The sequence below is a fragment of the Camelus ferus genome, chromosome 18, assembly GCF_009834535.1.
Source record: "Camelus ferus isolate YT-003-E chromosome 18, BCGSAC_Cfer_1.0, whole genome shotgun sequence".
In the NCBI taxonomy this organism is placed as follows: domain Eukaryota; kingdom Metazoa; phylum Chordata; class Mammalia; order Artiodactyla; family Camelidae; genus Camelus; species Camelus ferus.
In genome coordinates this window covers 17,655,584-17,676,161 of record NC_045713.1, presented here as the reverse complement: position 1 = coordinate 17,676,161, position 20,578 = coordinate 17,655,584, and the positions used below count along the sequence as shown (strand labels likewise).

At 51.5% G+C, this 20,578-nt stretch overlaps 1 protein-coding gene across 2 annotated transcripts; it reads right to left on the bottom strand.

The window, feature by feature from the left end:
- Positions 1 to 1,593: 1,593 nt before the first annotated feature.
- Positions 1,594 to 15,575, bottom strand: GUSB (glucuronidase beta). Of its 2 annotated transcripts, none has more exons than XM_032460359.1 (12): positions 14,818 to 15,575; positions 13,203 to 13,388; positions 12,710 to 12,891; positions 12,398 to 12,540; positions 11,765 to 11,952; positions 11,244 to 11,396; positions 10,818 to 10,996; positions 10,574 to 10,720; positions 8,110 to 8,194; positions 6,203 to 6,379; positions 3,548 to 3,683; positions 1,594 to 1,962 (listed from the first exon to the last, which is right to left on the bottom strand). In XM_032460359.1, the coding sequence occupies exons 1-12, from the start codon at positions 15,541 to 15,543 to the stop codon at positions 1,793 to 1,795; spliced, it is 2,472 nt and encodes an 823-aa protein (XP_032316250.1). In that variant the 5' UTR covers positions 15,544 to 15,575; the 3' UTR covers positions 1,594 to 1,792. The 2 variants fall into 2 exon arrangements, with proteins under 2 accessions (XP_032316250.1, XP_032316251.1); XM_032460360.1 differs by having other exon boundaries at positions 14,830 to 15,572.
- Between the last annotated feature and the right edge of the window lie 5,003 nt (positions 15,576 to 20,578).

Below are 20,578 nucleotides of genomic sequence, written 5' to 3'. Positions count from 1 at the left end.
GTTGATTCCTTTTCTCTTGAATGGTAAGTAATGTATAGAACACGCGGGCCGGATTCTTAGAGCCTAGCTCCTGGAGTTCCCGTTATGGTGTATATGGATGTCAAGAATTAGTGAAAAGGGGGTTACTGCTCACAGCTCTGTAAGCATTTGGACTGTTAATCAGCTGTTTTCCCACCGCTTCACTTTAGCTCACCTTGAATACTCCACCCTCATAGTCTTCTCAGAAGGTAGTATCTGCAAGAAAGATGATTCCGTTTGAAATGAGTTAGCCGTATTTTAGTGACGAGAACAAACATGTCCTGTGTTAGAACCTCCGGACTTCAGAAATGGACCTTACCCCTAATTTGTGAAACATTTAACTGTGTCTGTTATGTTTAATTTTTTTTTTAATGTTTGTCAAGTAAAGAGTTTTAAATTATTCCTTGACATTAAACTGGAACATAAAATTTGATTACTTCAAGGAACTCAAGAGTAGTAACAAAAGGAATAGGTGAGCCCTAGAATTCCTAACTTTCTATTTGAACTAACTACACTCTCAGTTCTTTTTTTGGCGGGGGGTGGGGAGATTAGGTTTATTTGTTTATTTTGATGGAGGTACTGGGGATTGAACCCAGGACCTCGAGCATGCTAAGCATGCGCTCTTCCCCTGAGCTATATCCACCCCCCGCCACGGTCTCGTTTCTTAAAAATGGTCTAAAGATGGCCCCTAAAATGAGGTTAACTTATCTGTAATGTGTCTTGCATGGAGCTTAGAAAGGAAGGTTAAAAAAGGGCGTGTGTTGAGACGTGAAATAGTGAAGTGAGTCAAACTTTGCATTAACAACTGTATTGGTTCAGTCCTTGATTTGATTGGACGGTATTTTTCCAATGCTTCCAGCTTTGAACCAGGACTGACGAACACCGAAATCCTACAAATAAGGCCCCTTACTTGCCTTAGTGGAGCCTGTGGAAGAAGAGGCGGGAAGGCTCCCTAAGGAAAGACCATCCTCTGGAGCAGGGCAGGCGGCGGCGCCCAGAGGTACCAAGGCCTGTGGCACTTGCCTATGAGGCCTCGTCACATTCAGTGGGCCGGTTGTGAGGGGCCCAGTGGGCTTTTGTGCCCCTCTATCCGTCAGTACAGGCAGAACCGTGGCTGAGGTTGGGAGAATGTTCTGGAAGAACTGGTACCCCTGAGCTCCCTTCCAATTCTGACCTCCCTCAGTTCTTACCTTTCTTACGCTTCTCGGTCAGCTTAACTCTGGAAGCTGGCACACAGACCTTGTGCGCTATCCCAGCAGGGTACCACTGTCTGTGGACTGGCTGGGACTTCAGCCCATCTGTGGAGTTCAGTGTCACCCACTCCAGTCGAGACCAGGAGTGTGGTGGCCGAAAGCACAGGTGGGATCTGAGCGCAGGTGGCCCTGGGGCTGCTCCTGGGGCAGCACCCAGTCTGTAACCAGCCACCCTGAGTGCGGTGTGAGCGCGGAAGCAGAGGCTTCTCAAGAGTCCACACTCGGTTCCAGCCTGAAAACAGCCTGACACTGGAAGCAACTTGAGATGCTTTTCAGCGGTACCAATCATCCAACATATGGATGGTCACTTACAAGACAACTCTTTATTCCCATACCACAAAAGCCTTTATTTTCACCTGTAACATTCCCTTCTAGCACATTTCCACAGAATCCAGACCGGGAACCTCCCAGTCTGCTGGGCGCAGTCCAAGAAGCACTTGTCTGTGTGCTGTGGACGTCGCCCCTCACTTGGGGAGCAGGGAGCCGACAGAGCCGGTGTCGGCAGAGAGGTAGTTCTTGCTTTAAAAGATAAACGGGCTGTTTTCCACACACTGTGGCTTCACAGCTGACTGGTGGTGCCAGGTTTCATTGGCGAGTTTCCAGTATCTCTCTCGCAACAGGAATGCTGCACTTTTCGGTTGTCTCTGACGGGTGAAGATGCCCTTTCTATTCCCTATTGCTCTCTGTGGTGCTAGAAACAAGACAAAAGGCGTTTCAGGTGACTCCCAATGGGCCAAGCCAGAACCAGCCTGGAGCCAAGCTGGGCCCTAAACAGACGTCCTCTCATGGTTCACAGCTGCCTGGTCTGAAGTGGTATCTGAAGTGGCCCCTTAGTGAGTTAAAGGTTTAAATACCACTGCTCCCCCAAAACACTTCAGCCCCCTGGTGTGTTGATTTTTCATGTTAGGGGAAAAAATCCAAAACTGTTTATCTTTCACTTGCAAAATAAGGTTTAAGACATGATAGGGACCCAGCTGCCTCATAATGAGTGGGGCTGAGACAAGGCATTACCCTTGGAAAAAAGCTTGGGCCTTTCTGGGGACACAGCTCTCCTAGTGGGAGCCAGAGTCTGGTCCAGTCAAATTTTTAAGTTCTCCAGGGCAGACTTCCGGCTGGGGCAGATTTCCCACTGGGTCCCCACTGCTGGTGGCAGGTCCACCAGGGCTGGAGCCAGGAAGGGGGCAGGGCTGACAACAACCTGTCAGGCTGCCCTTCCAGCACAACTTCTTTACCTCCCAGAGAAACCACTGCTTCTGTTAAGTGGAAAGGAGGTCTTTCCCACGGAGAAGTTCAAGACGAACTTGAACTTGAAAAGCAAATGCCAGGTCCTGTGCCAAGCACTTCATCAACTGGACTCCCCGCATCCACCGGCGAGGTGGCAGGCACTTTACAGGCTGATGAAAAGGTCAGGTGCCCTGTCCAAGGTCACACAGCTCATTTCTTAGTACACGAAGCCAGTGCACCTACTCACCAAACCAGACTTCCATCCAAGATATTTCCAGGAGCCATTAATCTCATGCGCCAAGCAGAGTGGGGGGCTCATATTTTCTTTTTTTTCTCTTTACCTCTTTCCATTCTGATTTTTAATTAAACTTGAACCTTCCAAAAACTTGTCTTTCCCCGTAAGTAATGTAATGTAATTCCCACTACTACCAAATCTTTCCCTACCTCCCCAGATCGCTATCCTAAGTTCACGGTATTTTAAGAAGCTAGTAACCGAGAGGTGTAGGAAGAAACGGGAAACATTCATTTGGAACTTTTGTGCTCATTATCCCCACTTGAGAAAGTACAGATCGTATTCACTTTGAAGGCTTTTAAACACTCCCACGTTCAAAACGCTTTGACACTTACCTATATTCGTTAACGTACCTTTTTATAAGTGAATAATACCAAACACACTGAAATATCTTAAGTTTCTTGGGCTTTGTACCTTACTCTGGAATAATGAGTGAATCCCACCAGTAAATCCAGCATGAGGTCCTCTTTTGCCTCATAGTGTGGTGAAGCAGACAGAGACAAGTTAGCCATCCTTGCCTCGAGGCAGTAGGCTCTTCCACTTGCTCGTTTACCATAAAATGATTCAGGAAGCAGGCAAGTGACTGCTGCTTGCTAAACACAGCTTGCTTTTCCTAGGAAGCCCTCCATGTGGCCTGCATGGATTAGATCAGCTTTTTCCCTTCTTGTCTCCAGAGTTCTTACAACCAAATGTCCTGAACTAAAATGCCAACCTGAAAAAATGAGAAGGGGTACATTCCGTAAACCAAACTCTCACTTACACTGGTCGGTCATAAAATCAGCAAAATTCCAGATGAGCTCTCCAACCACGTATTCTTTGCGTTTTTGATCCAGGACCAAGTGATACTGCTCTAGCAGGCCTTTCTGGTACTCCTCACTGAACATCAGAGGTGGGTCCTGGAATTCAAGGCAATGAGAATTTGGGAGTCAGAACTAGCAGAACCGTAAACGTTAGAGAAAAATAAAGGTCCACGTGACAACGGCCGAAGTACGCGTCCTCGTGGTGGGCTGCAGTGCCCGCAGGGCTTGCTGACGCTGGTGCAGAGGCGCAGCCAGGGTATGACACAGCCCAGAGTGAAAAAGATTTTTTACAAAACTTAATGAGTAAGCTGCTTTATTTTATAAACAGAATTTGCTATTTCCTTTATCTTACTTTTCCATCTCTATTCCCCAGTGCAGTCTTAAAGCTGAACTCCGCTGGAAGTAAAAATATGTCCCTGGATAATAAATTTAAAACACAAGTTTTAAGTGGCTGCTAGTGCATAATTTGAGAACTGGTGTGATTCAGATTTAACTCGCCTCAGATTCATCTGTGTCTCGTCTGGGTGAGTATCTGCTGTTTAGCACATGCATCCATTCAACAAATAATTATTTAGGATCTGCTCATATGGCAGGCATCGGGGACAAAGTCGGACAAACGAGAAAGATAGGGTCCCTGCCCTCACAGGCTTTATGACCTGGCAAGACACAAGCTGTGAGTGTAATGAGGGTGAACAGGGAGCATGCAGGGTGGGGACTGAGGCTGGGTCCACAGAGAGCTGCCCTGAGGAAACACTTAAGCTGAGACCTGCCAGGTAAGGAGAAGGCTGTCCTCAACAAAAACAGAGGCCACATCTGGGCTCACTCAGTATTTGCTGAAGAGCTCCTGTGTGTCACAATCTAAGATATAATTATCTTTTCAGGTGTTCTTGGAGCACAAAGGCTGAGTTTTCATCCCATGGGAACTTGGCCAGGGCGGCACAGGGGGTAGGGGGGCTGCTCAGTCTTAGACGCTCAGGGATGCAGCATTTCAATCACCTCACGAGAGAACCAAACCCTGCTGGCTTTGGCTCTCCTTCCCAGAGAGCAGGATTCAAATGCTATTATACGGGATGCACTGAAGACAAGACTGTGCAACTGAGCCCTGTTTTGTTCCCGTCCCAGAGCAAGAGGTCGAGTTCCTTACTGTGTTTTCATGGAAAGGACCCTGCTTTGTCTTAAAACCAGGCGCACACACACAACTATTTAAATTTAAAACTAAATGAAACTACATTGCCTCAGTCATGCTCGTCACATTCCAAGTCCTCAGCAGCTACATGTGGCTAATGGTTCAGAACATCTCCATCACCACAAAACGCTGTATCAGATAGTGCTGACCTGGGCTCTTTTATTTTTTGTTAATATTTATATCGTTTATAAAAAACACAGAAAGCTGTTTGTTGCTTATGTGTATAAATAAATGTTAAAATTACAAACAAATCATTGCCCATTCTCCAGTTAGGTTACCAGAGCCAATAAATGGGCTCTTTTAGAATTTCTTAAAAACTCAGAGTTGGTTACCTCTTCAAAGAGGGGGAACAAGTGTGCATATATTTTGTCTTCATGAGATACTCCCCTATACTTTACCAGTTTGCAGAAGTGCCATTCTGTGTAAGCAAGATGGATGCAAGGGTGTGAACAGAGTAAGGCAGTCCATGTGGGTTACCGCTGAGCATACAAGGATAAGCAGACTAGAAGAGGGGTGTCAACAAGGAGTCCCAGTAGTTGTGACAGGTGAGTGTGGGGTGGCTGCTGGGGATGAGGGGCTGGCTCGGGTCCAAGAATCCACATGGAAAACATCCCCACAAGACAAAGCAGCCTCTCTTTGGTGAGGAAATGGACCAAACAATGAGAAAAACCTAGTGATTAAACATTGTTCCAAGATCTCACTCACTCCCTTCACAAATATTATTTAGCACCTGCTGTGTGTCGGACACTGCTGAGTGCTCGGGAAGCAACAAGAAGTAGGATTGAGTCTCCCTCCTGGAGCCCCCCGTGTGGACGAGGAGAGAGGCAAAGAAATAAGGACCGTGCACAGTGAGGCATACTGAGAAAGACCGAGGAGAGGGGACAGTTCCTCTGCCTGGGCCGGTGGGTAAACTTCACCAAAGAGGGGCCAGCCAGCTGAGGCGCCAACCCTGAGTGAGAGTCCAGGAGCTGGCGATCACGGTGCCAAAGAGGCATTGCAGGCAGAAGGAACGGCCCGAGAGCTACAGCCAATGAGCATACTGAAAACAGTCCAGGGTCCAGAGGTGAAGGCAGAGGAGGGTGAAGACCTGGGAGAGGGCAGAGGGCAAAGGATGCTGACCGCCCTGACCAGGGATGAGGGCTCTGTCCTGTGGGCCAAGGGGAGCCAGTGACGGGACTCTAAGGTCTAGATTTGTTCGAAAGACCACTTGGGCAGCGAGTGGGAGGCTGGAAACCAGGCCCATAAGGAGGCTGCCTTAGGATCATGCAAGTGTGGAGGGGCAGGTTGGGGTGGGCTTGAAGATCGGCAGGGAGACAGATCATCAGGACAAGTGATGAACAGGGGAGGAGGCACCTTCCCAGCCTGGGGCAATGAGTGACATCACATCCAAGAAAGTGAAAACATAACCTGAATGTTCTACATTATTTACCTGGTGAAACCCTGCAATGGTTTCTGCTCCATACTCGCTCTGAATAATTGGCTTCTGGTAGGTCCGGTACCAGTTCTCAAACTGGGTGGCCAGCTGCAGCTGAATCACCTCCATGTGCCCGTAGTCATGATACCAGGAGTAGTAACTGTTCACACAGATGACGTCCACGTACGGCACCTAGAACAGTGTGCAAAGCTTGTTCACCGTCCAGACTGTGTGACAGCGTTAGGGCTCCCACACTTGCGGGGGCTCTTCCCACAGAGGTAAGGCGGCGGTGCAGAAAACGATTTAGATGCTCACGTGTGTTGGAAATGTAGTCAGATACTGAATGGAGCAAGTCTCTAATGCTGGGCCGGGGCCCCTGACCTGGCTGCAGGCGGGCCCAGGGCAGGGGGATGAGAGGCGGAGTGGGCGCCAGACACCCAGGCCCCAGTGGGGGGAGCCCAGGGCCCATCCCAACCGGCTTGGTTCCTCCCTAGGTTGCACTCCTGTACCTGGCCTTCCCCCTGGCCCTGGAGAAATGTCCCAAACTGTGGGACAGAGGCAGTTTTTCTCCTCACAGATTCTGGATTCACCGTGAGCTCGTGCTGGGTGCCACAAAGTGGCTGGAGAATTCCCTCCTGGGAGGGAAGCCAAGATAATGGGGCAGGACTGCCTCAAGTGGGGCTGGGGACGGAGCAGCATGGCTCACCTAAACACGTGCTCACTTTCAGTGTGCTCGGGGGCCGACGGGCCCCGTCTTTCCCAAGCGACCGTGGCACCCTTCCAAACTGGAGGCGGAAAGATGCAGACGGGGAGGCTGGGCGTCTGAACATGGCTCACACACCCCAGATGGGTCTGGCAGCCTCCCGAGGGGTCCGGCACAGATCCCCCTGGCCCCTCAAATGGGTCTGCCTGTGCCCTGCTGCTGTTTCCCCACAATCTTTGTGCTCCTCTGAAGGGGGTGTTCTCGGGGTGGCAGGTGAACCCCACAGCTTCAAACCATCCCTTCCATGTTAAAATGACAGCGCTCACAATTTTTATTTGTGTAGTATTTTCTCATCCATTCTTTCTTTAGAGGATTCTCTTTCTGGAGCACTTTTAAGTACTGGCCTCTGTTCTCCAGGGCAGGAACATTTTCTTGCTCCCAGGTCTTACAGCTTCGATGCAACTCAACACACAGTTTGTGAGGGGCTGCTGCCCCCAGAGACCGTGAGGGCGGCCATGGGGTCCAGCCAGCTGTGTGGCCCTGTCCTTTCGATTCTCAATCCCAGGGGCTGGCAGTCTGAGGTTCCCCCAGCTGGCTGATGACTGGACTCACTGAGGAGCTTTTCAAAACCTCAGATGCTCACCCTGGACTTGCTAAATCAGAATCTCAGAATCCAGACCTCTGTACTTTCAAAAAGCTTCCCTCAGTAGAGGGGGAGGGGATAGCTCAGGGGTAGAGTGCATGCTTAGCACCCACGAGGTCCTGGGTTCAACCCCTAGTACCTCCATTAAAATAAATAAACCTAATTACCTCCCTCCACCAAAAAAAAAAAATTTTAAAGAGAGAAAAAAAGTAAAAAGCTTCCCTCAGCGGTCCTGACTATCTGCCAGGTTTGAGGAACACGGGACAATGGCAACTTTAAGTTCTGCCCTTTTATGAGCATAGTAAACTGAGGGGCATAACATTACAGTGAGAGACATAAAAACATATGAATCTGAACTGAGAATGAATATGACCTCCCTGTGCTCAGCCTCCTTACAGAGAAGAAGCCGCACTGCTGGGCGAGTCGGCAGGAAGTTCTCTTTACCCTGAAGACCACCTATGGAAATGGCTGGACTGGCTGCTCATGGGCCCTCCCGGCAGTTCATTTCAGCAAGCATCAGGGCAGGACGAGAGGACAGGCAAAGGGGAGACATGACGTGAAGACCCCCAGGCTTACCCCCAGGTCTGCTTCATAGCTGGACTTGGTCACAAAGGTCACGGGCCGGGAGGGGTCCAAGGCTTTGGTGTGGGCAATCAGCGTCCTGTCCACGGGGGGGGGGGGGGGGGGGCAGAAGACACGGTGCCGTCAGTCAGGGAAGAGCTCTCGGATACCCACCTTGCCTCCTCTCCCTCCCATCTTCCCAGCCGGAAACACCAGAAGCACTGCTCTCCTCCCTCCCTGCCTTCAAGTGTATTTCAGGTAAGCAAACATGTTCCTCCAGACAGCATGCTGCCTGACACCATTCCTTCTCTTTCCCCTCTGCAAATCCCAGCCCCGTCCCCACCCTCTCACCCTCAGGGGGAGGCCTTCCTCCAGGGGTGAGAGGGACACAGAGCTGAGGTCCTTGGGCTGGGCGCTGCCAGAAGCTAGCTTCTGCATCTCTGGCAAAGCTCTTAAAAACAGGAATGGATGGGGTATGGATTAAGATGGATGTTAATTTAACAAATAATGAGGGAGCAAGTACGAGGAGGCCAGCTGTGTGCTGGGCACTCACTAAAGACTTAAGAGCCACACAGCACGTAGCCTGTGGCAGGACAGACACCAGCACAGGTGGATGTGACTAATGACAAGAGGCAGGAACTAGGGAAGAGGAAGCACAGGGTTCTATGCGACAGTGACAGGGCACATCATCAAGACTGCAGAGTCAGCGGGGCCTCTCGGAAACTGGCATTCCTGCAGGTTCGTGTTAACCAAGGAGCAGTGGCGGAGGAGGCTCCCCGACAGAGGGGCCAGTCTGTGGTCGGGGCTCGGCCTCCCCAGTGCAGACCACCCTCATTCACTGTTCAATCCTACTTTTCTCTCCTTTTTCCTCACAGCTGGTTTTTCTTTCCTTGATCCCCTCTACCCTCACTGCTCCTCTCATTCGAAGGCTGTGGTTCCCACAGGCTAGAACAGTGCCCCCAAACCCACTGTCTGAAACAGCCCATTTGTCATCCGGGGAGCTTCACAGCCCAGCCCAGCTCCTCCAGCCCAGGCAGCTCTACCCACATCCAGCCCCATTCCCGCTTCTCCCCCAGTCACACATTCCCCTCTGTCCCCCTCCCCAGGAGGCCCCTCGGGAAGCGCGAGCACTCATTCCTGGGGGCCTGTAGTCCTTTCTGTGCACGAGCCAGGCTCAGCACACCCGCGCCCCACTACGTGCTCCAGGACTGTGTTTGCAGAGCTTTCCTTCACCCAGTGGGCCCGCTCCTCAGAGCCCAACCCGGGACACTGGGATGCATGCAGTGACTGCCTCAGGGACTATTTCAATGGCCCCTGCTGCCTCTACAGTAAGAGAAATAATCCTCCTCTACAGGCTTCGTTACAACTGCATGATCATGGTAGGGGGGAGGGCAGAGTCCATGCCTAGCATGCATGACATTCATGAGGTCCTGGGCTGAATCCCCAGTACCTCCATTTAAATAAATAAATAAACATAATTACTTCCCCCCTAAAACAAAATATAATTTTTAATTAAAAAAAACCCCACAACAACTGCACGATCATAAGGAAGAGAAGGAATCAAGGAACACCCCAAGCAAGGCCAGCCTCCCTCAGGGACCATGAACCCTCCCCCTTCAGGGAGATGGCCCCTAAGCGGTGTTTCTGTCCAAAGCAATGCCTGGGGGAAGGCAGAGCTACTGGCATTCAGTGAACGGACTATGAACTTTAGATAAGCCTGGTCCTGTCCAAAGATGTAATTTTAGAATCGTTAGAATATGCATGTCATTGAAAAACCAGTTTATAATTATGTACCTAGATAAGCTGGTTTTATAAAGCCTTACTCCCCTTTACAGGCAGGGCCAAAGTTTCACAGAGTTGTGTTTTGTTTTTTTCCAGTTTTAACTCACTCAATTTCCCAGAAATGGAGATATTGTAAAAATTGAGGGAAGATGATACTTGGTTTTGTTTGGAACTTCACCTAGAGTGGCTCACTGGTTTAAGAAGCGTGGCATTAAAGGGAACGCTGCTCAGGGTATCAGAGCGACCAGCTTTTGTAGCTGTGTTCCAGGGAGATTCCACGTCCAGCTGCAAGCATCTGGTCTCTTCACTGGGTCTCCTGGGGAGTCAGGCCCAGGCACTCACGTGTTATTTTACCAATGACTCTCCCTTTATAGCACAGTTAGGCTATGTCACTATTTTTTTTAAACTTGAAGTTATGCACGTAAGTAGGTTTTGTTAACTCTGGCTTTCATTTTGGGTGTGGAAAAGAGACACCGGGGCTCACTGGGTTGAAACTGCAATTTGGGTGGGTGCGTATTTGGTTCCTTGAACTAACCAGTTACGGGTCCCCCTGGGCTGGGAGCAGACGCTGACCCTCTCACGACCCACACCCACCCCAGGACTCACCCAGCCCTCCCGTGGCTGCCAGCCCAGGCTGAGCTGGGCCAAAGGGCTGAGGTCTCCCGCCTGCCTGAGGAGGGGAGGCGGGGGCACTCACTTGAAGTAATACCCAGCTGGCTTCAGGGAGGAAGCGGGCTCGTTGGCCACGGACCACATCACAACGGCCGGGTGGTTCTTGTCCCTGCGTACCATCTCCTCCATCACCTCCAGGTGGTGCTGCAGAGACACGTTGCTGAGGCTCTGGCTGCGGGGCCGCAGGAGGAAAGGGAGTGGGTCAGGCGATCACACAGTGCCGGGCTGGGCGGGCTGGGCAGGGTGGGCGGAGGGTGGAGGGTACTCACGCCAGCGCGATGCCCGCGCCTGGACTCTCATCGATGACCACGATCCCATAGCGGTCGCAGAGCTGCATCAGCTCCTCGGCGTAGGGGTAGTGGCTGGTGCGGAAGGCGTTGGCACCCAGCCAACGAAGCAGGTTGAAGTCCTTCACCAGCAGTGGCCAGTCAAAGCCCTTCCCTCGGATCTAGGGAACAGCAGAGCAGAGTGACCCCCTGCCCGCTGTCCAAGACGTGCTTCCTTCTGGAGCCCGGCCCCTCAAGAGTCACCCCGCTAGCCCCCCATCCAGACCAAGCACACGCCCCATTAGTCAGGGGTTTTGTGCTGAAGTACTTTTGACGAATTGCTCTGAGCTGCCCTTGACCGCTCCAGGGGACATGGGGAAGAGGTTGGAGAAAAACAGCCCCCACAGGGACCCAGCAGCCCCAACTCACATCTGCATCCTCATGCTTGTTGACCCCATGGAAATAGAAAGGTTTCCCATTGATGAGAAACCGGCTCTCTGTGACTGCCACGGTGCGAATCCCCACGGGGAGGGTGTAGAAGTCAGACACAGGCCCATCTGCCGTCTGTGCGGTCAGCCTCACCTGTGAAAGCCAAGCCCTGGGCGTGAGGCATTCTTGGTGGCCTGGAGCCTCATGCAGCCTGCACTTCAGCAGGATGACCCCTTGTAAACCACAGCGGCCCACCTCTGGGACTGCAAGCAGAGAGATGCAGAAAGTACAGGCCTCTGCCGTTAGCAAGGAGGAACTCTCGTCCACCCTCCCCCTGAGGCCTGCTCTTCAAAACTGGGCCTCCCCACCAAAGATTGAATGAATCAGGCTTGGGACACTTCGACCCAAGTGGCTAGGAAGTTCAGAGGACCACGCTTGCCCGCCCACCCATCCGGCACCCCTGCTGAAGCCAGGATGGGGGGTAAAAGGCCTCCCACAGCCCCAGGGCTCACCACCATTACCTCCAACGAGTACAGGTAGGCAGGGTGCTCATGCATCAGGTACGGCCACCAGAGGTGGGCCCTGGGCACCTGCAGCTGGCCCTGGCCCCCTGTCCCCTGGGCCACGGTCCTGCCGTCCGCATCCAAAAGAAAGACTTCTAGCTGGAAGTGTTCACTTCCCTGGATGAAAATCTGGTAATTCACTAGCCCTGCGGGAGAGGAGCGAGAGATCAGACAAGAGAGAAGAGGCAGGGGTGTGACCTGGGGCTGACAGAGGAGCGCTCCCTGAGGCTACCGCTCTGAGGAGTCCCCAGCTGACAGCCGTCCATTTCTTGAGCTCAGTCAGCAGCGACGGGAGATTGAGTGAGGGCAGCACAGAGGAGAACGGACACGGGTTCTCGTGAATTCTGAGCTATGATGTTAGACAAGCCCCTCTTCTCAGTGGACCTCATTTCCTCCCAAAACGAGGTCAGAGCAGACACGTGATTTCCGAAGCCCCTGCCAGCTCGGAGAGGCTGGACTTCGGTTTCTGAGGTGGATGGAAGCTTGAGAGTGTGGAGACGCTGGGAGAGACTTTCTTCTGCGGGATCTTTCCAAATGGGGAACAAAGCTACTTGGGGCTTGGCCAAGGGCAGATCCTGCCAGGAGCCTCACCAATGTCTTGGTCCACGTCGGTGGTGATGGTGATGTCATCAATGTAGCTGATAGGCGTGGTGTAGAGGAGCACAGACCGGTGCAGTCCCGCGTAGTTGAAGAAGTCAAAGTTGGTGTTCTGGACAAAGTAACCCTTGGGGTACCTAGGATGAGAGGAGAGGAGCCAACTGGGGCCTTGCCCTGGGTCCTTCGACATTAGCTCACATGTCTCCTTGGCCTCCCAGAACCAGGGCCTCACTTCTGCTAAGGCCACCCTGCCCCTGGTGGGAAGGCTGCTCACTGGGCAGGGGCGGGGAGAGAGGTGCGGCTCACTTGGAGGTGTCGGTCTGGTAGAGGATGGTCCCTGGCGGCAGGGTGTAGGGGGAGAGCGTGTTGTTGATGGCGATGGTAATGCGGCAGGAGGACAGGGGCCCACTCTGGACCAGCTTGCTGATGTCAGCCTCGAAGGGGAGATGGCCCCCCTCGTGCTCTGCCACATGGACCCCATTCACCCACTGCAGACATAGGGAGGGATGGGGGGACCCTGCTGTCTCAGGCACTCCCTCACATAAAGGCAGCATGGGGGGTGGTTGGGAGCCCTGCCAGCTGCCACCTGCCTCAGGAGTGGAGGAACGGAGCTCCAAGGGAACAGATTAGGCAACCCTCTCCCACCCAGGGCACAAACCCCAGTGCGGGGCATGAGTGTGCCCCCCACGCACCCAGGAAGGCAGGCTATCAGGTGACAGCTGGGAGCCAGGCACCCCAAGACAGCCGCATGCATGCTCAATGGCCCTACCCATCCACTCGCCCTGCTTGTGGCACTGACCACGATGGCGTAATAGTGGGCACTGCCAATCCTCAGCACCACTCTTGTGCCCAGGTCCTGGGTCCACCGCTGGGGCAGGGTGGCCTCCCGCTCGTACCACACCCAGCCAACAAAGCTCCGCAGCCGCCCGTCCTGGCCCACATCGTTGAAGCTGGAGGGAACCGGCATGTCCAGGGTGGGGCCCGACTGAGGGAACAATGGGCTGGAGTCAGGTCCAGGTCACCTAGGAATCCAAGGGGCCAGGTACCCCAGCAACCCCATCTGCAGGAAGAAGGCTGGACCACGTGACTTCTCCCAGACCCTCCCCGATTCCAGGCCGCCCTGCCATTGTTCTTTGCCAGCAACCAAACAATGTCTTTTATGGACTCATTTAATCTTCACAACTCTGTGAAGTAGATCCAGTCATTCACTCACTCCGTCAACGGTGTACAGTGAACACCTACATGCTGTTCTGGGCGCTGGGAATAAAAGTGAACAAAACAGTTAACAAGGCCTCTGCTGTCAGGTGATCAGCTCTGTGAAGAGTGTGGACAGTGGCAGAGGGCTTGCTGCAGGGCCAGGGAAAGCCTTTTGGGGCCAGGGCCCATTCAATACTGCCTCTGCACATGCTGGCCAAACTAGGTGAACCTGGGCCCTGCAGGGAATCGCCTGAACCTCGAGACCCTTGAACACCTCAGACAGAAGGCAAGGCAGGAGTGGGGCAGATAGCTCAGTGAGTGAGTCTGGAAGCAGCCTGGGGAAGAGCTTCCTAAAAATATCTTGTATACGGAGCATGTGACTTCCAAGGAGGCAAAGATTTCCTGTCCTTCACAGCTGCAGGCCCAGTGTATCTAGCTGTATGGATAACTTGCTGATGAGCGACCAACTGCTAGGATGGTTTCTGTCCCAGGTCTGGTGGGGCCAAAAGTTCTTTCTCAGGGCAGCAGGCACCAAGGTATCCATGGAAAAGGGTGCGCCCAAGGCCACACCAGCGTTGGGCAAGAGGGATCTGCAGAGACCAGACCCTGACTAAGAGGAAAATGATCAACTGACAGTGCCAGAGAGGAAGATGGGCCAGGGCGCAGGGCCACTATGGTGAGGAAGCTGTGAGTGGGGCACATGCACACTCTCCCTTCTTCCTCTGCTTGATGAAGGCTAGGCAGCCAGGACGGAAAAGAGGATCTAAGTGAGGTGAGCGTCGGATAAGCACACAAGCCTACTCCTGCCCCAGCCCTCGCCACCACTCTCCACCTGCGACCTAAGTCAGAGTGGAGACCCGGACAGGGGCGTCCTCGGCTGGCGGGATACCAAGCCCCGCCCTCTACCTGAATCCAGGGTCCTTCCTGCCAGGGCAGAGGTGGCCCCAAGATGTCCAAAGCCTCCCCTTCTTCCCCTGCCCCGCCACCCGCCCCCCACTCGGGTGCACGGACACTGCCCCGCCTCCGCCTCCGAACAGACGTCGGGCCCACCCATTTCCTCCTTCAGGGTCCCTCCCCGGGTGGGCCGACCCCACGCCCCCAAGCCCGTCCACCTTTAACCTCTTAGCGGCTGGCAGTTCCGAAGGCACAGGGGAAGGCTCCTCACGGCCCCCTCCTGGCTTCCAGGAGCTTCCCTGCCCTGACCCCGTGCCCCTCACCAGAGCCCGCACCTCCCGCAGCGGTGCCCGGTACCACTGCTGCTCGAAGCCCTGGCGCCGGTTGTCGGAAAAGTCGGCGCGGAAGCTCCAGAGGCCGTCGAGCTCCTTGCGCTCCCGCGACCGGCTCTCCCGGGGGTAGAGCATCCCGCCCTGCAGCAGCGCCAGCCCGCAGCCCCAGAGCAGCGGGCCGAGCACGGCCCAGGCGCCCGCCCGCTCCCGCAGCATGGTTTCCGCGCGGCAGCTAGCTGCTTGCGGACGGGCGCCGGGTGCTGAGCGCGGGGGGGGGGGGGGGGGGCGGGGCTTGGCGTCACGTGTCCCTCCCCCAACGCCATCTTGACGGAAGGCGAGTTCCTGGTCTGGAGGCCGACGCGAAGCCCACGCGAGACTTGAAGGCGGCGGGGGAGGGCCCTCGTGGGGCCAACGGGGGGCCCGAGCGGGGCCCGAGCTCCAGCCCGGTCCCAGGCAGGCCGAGGCCGCTGGCTCCGTGCCCGCGAGGTCACTGCGTGCGCCTGTCCCCGCCCTCCTCTCCCTGGCTGCTCGCGCCCAAAGCCACCGATTCAGGGCCGCGGGCGGGAGCGGGACCCGGGAGACCGCCGGGTTTCCCCCCTTTCTGCAAGAAGGCCGGCTTGGGACACCTCCATTCACGTATGCCTGCGGGACACCGGTGAGCTCAGGCAAAGCCTCAGCATGCCTAGTGACGTCTGCCCTGCGGGCTCGCGGGGCCATAGCCTTGACCCTGGGCGTCAACCTGCGGATCCCTACCCTGTTTGGCATTAAGGACACACAAAGATGTGAGAACACTGGGGAGTTGAGGGGGGTCTGTGATACTACTAACCTGGCCTGGATACAATTGTTCGTACCATTACCCAATTTCTTAATTATTACTTTTTGCTCCGATTTCATGTTCACCAAAGCAACCTTCAGATAACGGACCTTGGTACTGTAAACAGTCCCCAGCATAGTAAAAATATGTTGTAAGAACTGATAAGGTCTAAAGGCTTCCTTCCCAAATGCTTACACCATGAAAATAAGAGAAAGGAGGATGCAAAAATATATACAGTATGGTCCTAATACTGCTAAAATTATATCCATATAGGTAGACAGATAGATTGAAGCGTTATCGATGGTATAGTTTCCATTTTGTTCTTCATACATTTCTGATCTTTTTGGAAGTTTCTATAGTGAACATATATTATTTTTATAATCAGAATCAAACCAATAAGTGGTTTTTAAAAACAGCAAACAGGCAAAGAGAAATAAGTAAATAAGTAAATAAAGAAATAAGTAAATAAAAGTCGATCTGCTTCTGTAAATTAATAAAGTGATTTTCCATCTGCAAGTCAACCTATATATATTTAGTTAGTACAAATTCCTGTACAGTAAACTACACATATTTCAGAAATATCATTTGATGAATTTTGACAGATGTCAAAAGCTGGCCCTGGCACCAGATATGTGCCTACTGATGTGGCAAATGTGTTCTTTTCGACCTCCAGCCACAAAACAGGATGAAACGCAGGTCATAATTACGGGAGAAAGATGATCGGAGACATTCAGGGCTATGCTGACTCCCCTATACCCTGTCAGGGAACAGGCTACAAAGAGCAGAAGTCCTGCAGAACGTCACATTGGTCCGTTATATTAATGAAACCTGCTCGCTGGGCCTGGTGAGCAGGAAGGAGCAAGCACTGCAATGCCCTAGCACGGTATGTGCGTGCCAGAGTGAGAAACAAACCCCACAGAGATTCAGGGCCTGCCACGTCAGTGAAGTTTCCAGAGGCGTGATGGTCTGCCCATGCCAGTATCTTCCCTCTAAGGTAAAGGGCAAGTTATTACACCTCGTTCTTCCTACCACCAAGAAAAAGACATGGCATTTGGCAGGCCTCTTTAGAATCTGGAATCCGCCTATTCTGCATCCGAAAATGCTGCTGCTTCCACTCCGGAGGGACCAGTAGTTGAAAGTGACAGTCATTGATACCTACTCCAGATATGGCTGTGCTTCCCTGCCCACAGTGCCTCTACCAGCATCACTAGCGGAGGGCCTACTGAATCTGATTTACCAAAATAAGCTCTGGCATCGTATCACCCCAGATCAGAGGACCCATTTTATGGTGCAAGAGGTGTAACAATGGGCACATGACCACAGAATCCATTGGCCCCCTCCACATTCGGCATCAGCCAGAAATGGGGAGCGTGTTAAGAAGGTGGAGTGGCTGTGAAAGGTTCAGCAAAGGCACCAGTTTGGGGACAATGCTCTGCAGATTTGGGGTGCTGTCCTCCATGATGTGCAATGTGCTGACATCCGGTGTTCCCCAGTAGCTGGATCACACAGTCCGGAATCAAAGGGAATAGAAATAGAAACAGGCCCCCTCAGCATCTCTTCCAGAGACCCATCTTCAGAGTTTGTGTTTCCCATCTTCATAACATTAGAGTTTGATGGATTTAGAGGTCTTGGTTCCCAGGGTCAGGAGAAGGGGAATGCTTCCACCAGAGGATAAGTGAACACACGAAGGAGTCAGTGACACTGTTTGAGAGACCCCAAACCATAATTATCCAGCTAAGGCACTTTCAAATTCCTGACCAGCAGAAACCATGACATGATAAATGCTTGTTGTTTTAGGCTACCAGATTTGAGGGTATTTGGTTATGTAGCAATAGAACGCTAATACAGTCTGCAAGTTTGTATCTCCAGCCATGTCCACTCCACAGATCTCAAATTCATATGTTGAAGTACTGACACAGGCAATAACATGGAGAATCTCAAAAACATTATACGGCATGAAAGAAACTAGACACAAAAGAGCATCCTGTATCATTCTTTTTATGTGAAACTCTAGAAAAGCCAAATCTAACCTGTGGTGACAATGCAGACCAGTGGTTGGGTGAGGGCCATTACGCATGGGTTCTCTTACTCCCAGCTACCCCAAGGAAGCTGAAGAAAAGCACCCAGCCACCAGCGCCTGCCCAGACCCAGCGCGCGCCCACGCGTCTCCCCTCTCACCGCTTCTGCGTGAGTCTGGTTCACAAAGAGGTCTTGCTTGTTTTTATCTTGACCAGCTCCCTTTTGGGTCTTTTCTCTTTTTGTGTTTTATTCATCATTATTACGTCTGAAGCATGGAGTCATGATGCTCTTTGTAAGTCTGTCTTCAGTGACTTTTCTATGCACCTGCCCCTTCCCTAAGCTCCCTTCTACTAGGATCCCTGCTCCTCGGCCCCTGAAATACCCCCCAGGCTTGTCTTGAAGGTTGCTTTGTTCTTAGTTCTTTCTCCTGTTCTCCAGGTCATTTTTCTAAGCTTGGCTGGGATGCCAGCTCTTTTGTTTCTTCACTGGGACAAAAATTCCTCCTGGGATAGCAGCTGTCACGACATTTGCAGTAAGGCCCTGAGCTGGAGTCCTGGCTGCCTGGCCTGAGCCAGTCTGTAACTCTCTGGCAACTGATCCTCCTTTCATAACCACAGTGATGTGGACTTCACCCCGTAAGTGAGAGCTTATGGAGTGCCACTTAGGTAAAGGTGACCTGGGGCCTCTGGGGGTGCCCACTGGGTTCCTATCGCGTGAAGGCAATAGTCACAGCAGACCCCGTGAGCAGGCACTCTGCTCCAAAACACTGCAACATGGAGTTATTCTTTCTCTGCTACAGATGAGGAAATTGAGGCTGAATTGAGAGAGGGGGAAATGACTTGCTCAAGGAAACATACCTAAAACTACATTTACTGTCATTGACGACACATTCCTCTCCTTCCCCCAAATTACCCTGCATCCAAAGGACTTTCAAAAGTCTAGGACAGAAAATAACAGAAGACATTCCTTCTGGTGGTGGGGTGCATCAACGCACAGTGTGCCTGCAAAGACGTGAGGGTCACAGCCTGGAGTATAACAAGCAAGTCACAGGACACTCAGCTGATCAGGAGCAGAAGTGTGAGACTTCCCATTTTTTTTCCCAATAGGTAAGTTTCATTGCATTTTAAAGATATCACGAATAGATCTTGGAAATCATTTGGCATCATCTTGTTTCCATAGCTAGACGGCTCAGAGCTTATTCATCAGCCTGCTGATCGGTTCCTTTTTCAGAGACACAAACAACATCCAGAATTTTTCTGATACCCCTGTTTTTAACTGTGGCTTGCTGAATCAAAGCAGCTGAAGTTGATACAGGTTCAATGCAAGTCACTTTCTGGGCTTGAAATTCTGAATGAGCAATGCCTGGCCTCATAGGAGCCCTGCAGATTATTCATCCAAGAAATTTCAGATTTCAACAGGAGACCTGCTCTCCTGAACGCACACGTGAATGAGGAAGTGAGCAAACACAGACATACTCTTGTGCTGGAAGCCCAGTGGAACACCCTTGATCACGTGCTGTTTGACAACAGACTGCGTGACCTGGAACCCCAGTTCCTTTCTCTTCTCCACTGTTTGTCAACCCAAAGCCCTTTCCTTTCTTTCCAAGAAACCTGAGTTCTATACTGATGAAGACTGTCTGCAGGGTGCCTCCAGGGGCCTGTGTGTCCCTCCAGAGTGATGTCAACATCTTCTGGAATGTCGACAGTCTGGTTGCTGAAAATGTCTCCATTCTCACAGTGGTTTCAGCAAAGAGAGCATTTAAGGGTTTTTTTTTTTTAATTTTTTTTTTTTTTTGGTGGGGGGAGGTTATTAGGTTTATTTATTTTTTTGTTTTTTTAATGGAGATATTAGTGATTGAACCCAGGTCCTCATGCATGCTAAGCATACACTCTACCACTTAAGCTACACCCTCCCTGCTAAGGTTTATTTTTCAAACAGTTTTATTGAAATATAATTCACATATCACATAATTCATCTATTTAAAATACAATTTAGTGGGTTTTAGTATATTAATGAATATCTATGACCATCATTATGTCGACTGAAATAAAATCACACAATGTGAGAGTTGTGGGTTGTTTTATTTGGGACAAAATGAGGACTCTAGGCTGGGAGATAGCATCCCAGAGAGCTCTGAAACTGTTTCAAAGAGGCAGGGGAAAAACTCAGTATCAAATATGATTTCACTGAAGGGGGTACGTGCAGTCAAGCACACAGTTAGGCAGAGGCTGCTGCTAGTCACAAGGAGCAAATATCACCCATAATGATTTTAGTGCTTTTCTAGATATGAGGAGACGCAAGAATTGGGGTCATAAAATCTCCTGAAAATATATAACTATCTGAAGGCCTGTTCAGCCAGTTTTCCCAGAGCAGAGTGCTTCATTCCTGACCACCCTAAACTCCTTTCAGGAGGTTGGTGATTTAATCCAAGCAGAATTTGATGGCAGGTGCCAGTGTGATCCAATCCTTGTAGAGGCAGATGGCAAGTGCCAATTTTTAGTTAGCAATTACAATCAATTTAAAACATTTTCATCACCTCAAAAAGAAACTCTGGAGGGAGGGTACATCAGTGGTAGAGCTCATGCTTAGCATACACGAGGTCCTGGATTCAATCCCCAGTACCACCACTAAAAATAAATAAATAAAAACCTGATTACCTCGCCCTCCCCCCTGAAAAAAAAAAAAAAAAGAAACTGTGCCCTTTAGTTATCTCTCCTTATGTCACTCCCACCTAGCCCTGAGCAACCACTAATCTATTTTTTGTCTCCATAATTTGGCTATTCTGGATGTGTTATGTAAATTATGTACTATGTGGTCTTTTGCCTCTTTTTTTTTTTTTGATTAAAGGTAGATTTATTTAGAGAGATACATACTGCATAGAGTGTAAGGCAAGAGAAAGGCAAGGAAAGAGGTGTGGAA